Here is a 5,412-nt window from a genome sequence, read left to right as displayed (position 1 = left end):
CACGGGATTTTAGTCTAGTGCTTTCGCTACATACGGCTAAATAATCTTCATTGTTATGATAAGTGTTGTGTGGGTGAACCTATGCTAATGTACCGCCCTTCCTAGGACTAATACATACTTGTGATTATACCCCTTGCAAGCATCCGCAACTACAAGAAAGTAATTAAGAATATATCTAACCACAGCCTTAAACTCTGAGATCCTGCGATCCCTCCTGCATCGATATACCAACGGGGTTTAGGTTTCTGTCACTCCGGCAACCCCGCAATTAGCAAACGAATACAAGATGCATTCCCCTAGGCCCATAAATGGTGAAGTATCATGTAGTCGACGTTCACATGACACCACTAGAAGAATAACACCACAACTTAAATATCACACCATTGAATATTACTCAACCATAGTTCACTACTAACATTTAGACTTCACCCATGTCCTCAAGAACTAAACGAACTACTCACGAGACATCATATGGAACATGATCAGAGGTGATATGATGATGAATAACAATCTGAACATAAACTTGGTTCAATGGTTTCACTCAATAGCATCAACAACAAGTAGAGATCGATACCGGGAGAGTTTCCCCTATCAAACAATCAAGATCAAACCCAAATTGCTACGGCGGTGACGGTGTCCAGCGGTGATGACGGCGGTGATGATGGTGGAGATGATGATGATGATGATGGCGATGATGTCCAGCTCGATGACGGTGACGATGGCGTCGATTTCCCCCTCCCGGAGGGAATTTCCCCGGCGGATTCCTGCCCGCCGGAGAGCTCTTTTCTCTCTGGTGTTCTCCGCCCCGCAGAGGCGGTCAGAACTCTTCGCGAGGTACCCTCTGTGGCTTAGGTCTTCGGGACGAAGGGTTTGGCGAAGAAAAGGAGGCGAAAGGGGCCGTGGGCCCCCCACACTACATGGCGGCGCGGCCAGGCCATGGGCCGCGCCGCCCTAGGGTGTGGGCCCACCCTGGGTCCTCCTGGCTCCTCCTTCTGGCTTCCTTCGTCATCTTGAAAAATAGGATTTTTGGTATAATTTCCTTCCACAGTTGATCTTCCGAAATATTGCGTTCTGACGGTGCTTTTTCCAGCGAGAATCCACGGCTCCGGTGCTCGATCCTCCAATGATGATGAAACATGCAAAATAGATGAAATAACATAAGTATTGTGTCCCAATATGAAATATATCAATGAATAACAGCAAATTATGATATAAAATAGTGATGCAAATTGGACGTATCAGCGCCTCGTAGTACATTTCCGGGATAAGCTTGCGTAAAAGATTACCCACCACGTGGCAGCATTCATTCTCTTTGCCTGTAGCTGGAGTGAAAAACTCCTACAAAGATGTGGTAAAAGGATAAATTCATTAGTAGGCAACTGGTAGTGCTACATCTAAGTATTGACTAATAAGGTGTCAAAGAAGCTTACCAAAAACTCATTCACCACTCGACTAGCGACGTTGGGGTATTTGGAATTATCCTTTGGGAACTTGTAGTGGTTGTAGGTCCAAGCGGGCTCACACGTACCATCAGGCAACTTCACCAGGCCAGGGTAGTGCTCCCTAATAAGACATCCAAGGATGCCACTTGGAAGACGTGAGGGCCGCACAGAACCAACGTGTATAAGGCACCTACAAAAGTAGAAAGACAAGATCAATATGTTGCACAAATGGAAAGACAAAGATAAAATATGTTGCACAATGAAAAGCCAAGAGAGAGCCACTTACTTTTTCCTTTGGGCTCGAGCTGGATATGCTTCTGCGCATATGGTCGAGCGGGAGTTTCGCATTCCCACGCAAGTACACCTTCCTACCCTCCGGCAGCGGCGGCGGCAAGACAGCTAGCTCCTCCCCTGTCCAAAGCTCCTCAACAAGCTCCCCCTCCACATATCCATCCACCTCCTCGCCCCCCTCCACCCCTCCTGGCGCGTCCTCTACCTCCATCTCCACCTCCTCCTCAGCATCCTCTACCTCATCCTCATCCTCATCCCCATCATGTAGGGATTGCCGTAAAAAGTGGTGAGAAAAAGGCTGGTCCTCCTCCTCCCCCTCCTCCTCCTCCTCCTCTCCCACCTCCTCCTCCTCCTCCTGAACCTGTGGGGTGGAGGGACTACGAAGTCATCGGGCACGCATCCGGGAGGCGAGCAGCCCTCCCCGCTACTCCTGGCGGGGGCCTCGAAGAAGCGCCTGAAGGATCCTCATCCTTCTTTTTCTTGCCTTTGAGGAAATCTGACACTTGTTCTTGAATGCCCCTTTTCTTAGACCCACCTCCTCGTCCCACTCTTCCTACCATGTTTCAATCACCTGCAATGACAAACAAGTATCTTCATTAGTACACAAGATACAAAATGATGTAAATAGATGATAATAATAAAAGAAACCACTAGAATGCTACAAATAGGACAAGTTTACAATCACGGGTACATAAAAATCACCATTACTACAAATAATGCTTAGCTTACAAGCACAAGTACATAGAGCTGTTGGTACAAATAAGGCTAAGTTTACAATCACGAGTACACATACTTGTTGCTATAAATATGACAAGTTCACAGCCACGGGTACATACAAAATCACGATTACATATAGCCGACACAAATATAGTTGTTATTACAAATAAGGCTAAGCTTACAACCACGAGTACATAGTCTAAGTTCAAAAGCCTGTGTCGAGATCATTGGGAGGAACCAATGTTTCGTCGTCGCTATCAGGATTGCCCCATTTCCACCAATCATCCACAAAACCAGCAGGTGGACCATTCGGATCGTCGACACAAATATAGCAATTGCAACACTCCTAGGGTCGCTCGCTTTTGTTGGATATTTTGCAACGAATTTCTTCCATGCGCTACCATCCGACGGGTGTATCATCTTCTTTTCGCTCTCCCTTATGCCAAGTAGGGGCCATCTCATCTGTTGGGCAGATTCCTCAGTCATAAAGAGCCTTTGGATCCTTGGTAGGAATGGAAGGTACCGTAGGATCTTTTGGGCTACTCCAGTTTGCCTCTTCTGTCCATTACCGGCGTCAACCTCGAAATACCTTGAGGATTTGCACTTGACACAGTACTTTGCTTCTGCATGCTCTTTTCTAAATAAAGTGCATCCCTTTGGACATGAGTGTATCTGCTCATATGGCATCTTAAGTGCACGAAGGATCTTCACAGACTCGTACATGTTCTTCGTCAGTAAGTGATTCGCCGGCAGAAGGCTTCCAACGATGGCCAGAAGATCATCGAATCCATCTCTACACAGGTTTCGGTCGTATTTAAAGGCCATCAAGCGTGCAATGGCATCTAGTTGAGTAACCTCAGTAAGCTCGTGTAGGGGTTTCTGTGCCGCAAACAGAGCTTCGTAGAACTGCTTTGTGCTTTTCTCCCCCTCCTCCTGTGTCTCCTCTACAACTGGATTCTCAGGTGCATGTGCATTACGGAAGTCCTCTAAGCAATCATCAATCCCAGTGTCAAATTCTCCCATGCCATGACTCCCACCAGCCCCATCGGTCCTCGCACGCTTTGATTTTGTCTCACCATGGAAATCCCAAGTGTGGTAGAATGGTGTGAAACCATACTTCACCAGGTGTTTACCAACTGTCTCCTTTGTTTGTTGTTTCTTGTTACTGCAGTCACGACACGGGCACCAGGCTATATCATGTCTCTTCTTATCAAACGCTGATTCTATGAACTCCTTGGTCTTTTGTATCCATTCCCCGGTCATTTTCCCCTGACGGGGTCGCCCCGTGTACATCCACTCACGGTTCTCCATCCTTTAGTAGATGCCAAAACAGATATACAATAGTGCATTTAATTAACCATACGATATCAAAAAAAATATTAGTTTTTACGCCATGCATCCACCTATGAATCTACTAGGAATCCTAATCCCACCCGAGGATGTGCAGATTGGATACGTTCTCCATGCTCTACCCCGACCCGAGACAAAATTTCGGCAGCACCTCCCCGCTGTTCTCCAGATACACGTCTCGGCAAAAATCCGAGAGGATGTGCATCCGAAGAACAATGGGGAGGCACTGTCGAAATCCTGTCTCGGAACGGAGCAAAGCATGGAAAACGTACCGAATCTACACATCCTCCGGCTGTCCAAAAAACGTGGACAATCCGAAAGAATTACGGTTATAAATATGCAATTTAATGCATATTAATTCGCGTAACCCTTCCGAACGGGAGACGCCTAGGTTTCGCGACTGACTTGGTTATCTAGACAAGAAAATAAACCCTAGGCACATTTGAGGGAGGTCAAAAAAATTACCCTCGGAGCGTGATAGATCAGCGAGGAAGATCCGCAACGAAATCTCGACACAATCTAGCAAACTCGACGCAATCTGCAGAATAAATATGCATACACATCAGAGTCATGGTTAAGGTTTCACCCTCGGTGAGAATTTTCCTGAGAATTAAGGTGAGAATAAATATGCATACCCTCGGTGAGAATTAAGGTGGGACATTTGACTGCTTCAATTTTCCTAAGTCTTGCTCGTGATCTGTAGAGGAGAAAGAAAATGAGAGAACTATATATGATCTCTGAATATATGGAAGAGGGCAAAACGAAAATAAGACTTTTCTTCAATTTGTAAATTGTAAGCAGCACAAAATAATCCAGAAATAAAAGGAGAAAGGTGAGGTTAATACCTTTCTTCAATCTTCCAATGCTGCTGGTGGACGACGGTGTCACGGAGGAGGACGGCCGCAGCTGGTGGAGACGCGCAGCTCGGGCAGTGGCCGATGGCGTCGAGCAGCCCTGGCCGGCCAACCCGGAGGGGAGGGGAGGGTACTCACGGCGGCAGCGTTCGGACGCAGAGCTCCACCATGCCTCCCCTCTACCGACGGCAACGGGGCCAGAGAGGAGCACAGGCGGCGGGGATCTGTGGGGCGGCGGCGTTCTGGGGCGGCGTCGATCTGCGGGGTGGCGGGGTTCTGCGGCGCGGCGGTGTTCTGCGGGGCGGCAGGGCGGCGGGGATCTACGCGGCGACGGAGGAGATGGCCGGCTGGGGGCAAGGCGGTGGGGGAGAAGCTGCCGGTGGCGCAGGATGGAAGGAGGCGGGCGAAAATGACTAAGACATCTGGATACACGGTCCGCGCTGCCTAGTGCGTGGGACACAATATTCGCCGAGTACAAACATTTGGATACACGGCAAAGCCATCTTCGCCGAGTCCCACGCCAAAAAACACTCAGCAAACAGGTTTTGGATCAATTTTGGCCTGGCTTGTGAGTTATAACCATTGCTCATAAAAATTTAATACTAGCATCACCAAAAGTAGACAAGTAAAACACATTTTATAGTTAGGCAAGTAAAAATTACGTAGGGACTACTAGGAATAACCTTACCACCGGCACACAGTTTTGGGCTATCCCGGCGCTTTTGTACTCGCCGGCGATCATCTCGCCGGTGGTAATG

At 48.0% G+C, this 5,412-nt stretch overlaps 1 protein-coding gene across 3 annotated transcripts; it reads right to left on the bottom strand.

The window, feature by feature from the left end:
* Nucleotides 1–2,180: 2,180 nt before the first annotated feature.
* On the bottom strand, nt 2,181–4,972 carry LOC127342425 (uncharacterized). Of its 3 annotated transcripts, none has more exons than XR_007876641.2 (4): nt 4,646–4,972; nt 4,436–4,497; nt 4,266–4,338; nt 2,181–2,304 (listed from the first exon to the last, which is right to left on the bottom strand). XR_007876641.2 is itself a non-coding variant. In XM_051368387.2 (4 exons), the coding sequence occupies exon 4, from the start codon at nt 3,759–3,761 to the stop codon at nt 2,580–2,582; it is 1,182 nt and encodes a 393-aa protein (XP_051224347.1). In that variant the 5' UTR covers nt 3,762; nt 4,266–4,338; nt 4,436–4,497; nt 4,646–4,972; the 3' UTR covers nt 2,489–2,579. The 3 variants fall into 3 exon arrangements, 2 of the variants coding, with proteins under 2 accessions (XP_051224347.1, XP_051224353.1); XM_051368387.2 differs by lacking the exon at nt 2,181–2,304 and adding an exon at nt 2,489–3,762; XM_051368393.2 differs by lacking the exons at nt 2,181–2,304; nt 4,436–4,497 and adding an exon at nt 2,489–3,762.
* Nucleotides 4,973–5,412: the final 440 nt, after the last annotated feature.

Source organism: Lolium perenne, chromosome 1 (genome assembly GCF_019359855.2).
Source record: "Lolium perenne isolate Kyuss_39 chromosome 1, Kyuss_2.0, whole genome shotgun sequence".
NCBI classification, from domain to species: Eukaryota; Viridiplantae; Streptophyta; class Magnoliopsida; order Poales; family Poaceae; genus Lolium; species Lolium perenne.
The sequence above is the reverse complement of the archived record's forward strand: the minus strand, read 5'-3'. Positions and strand labels throughout refer to the sequence as shown.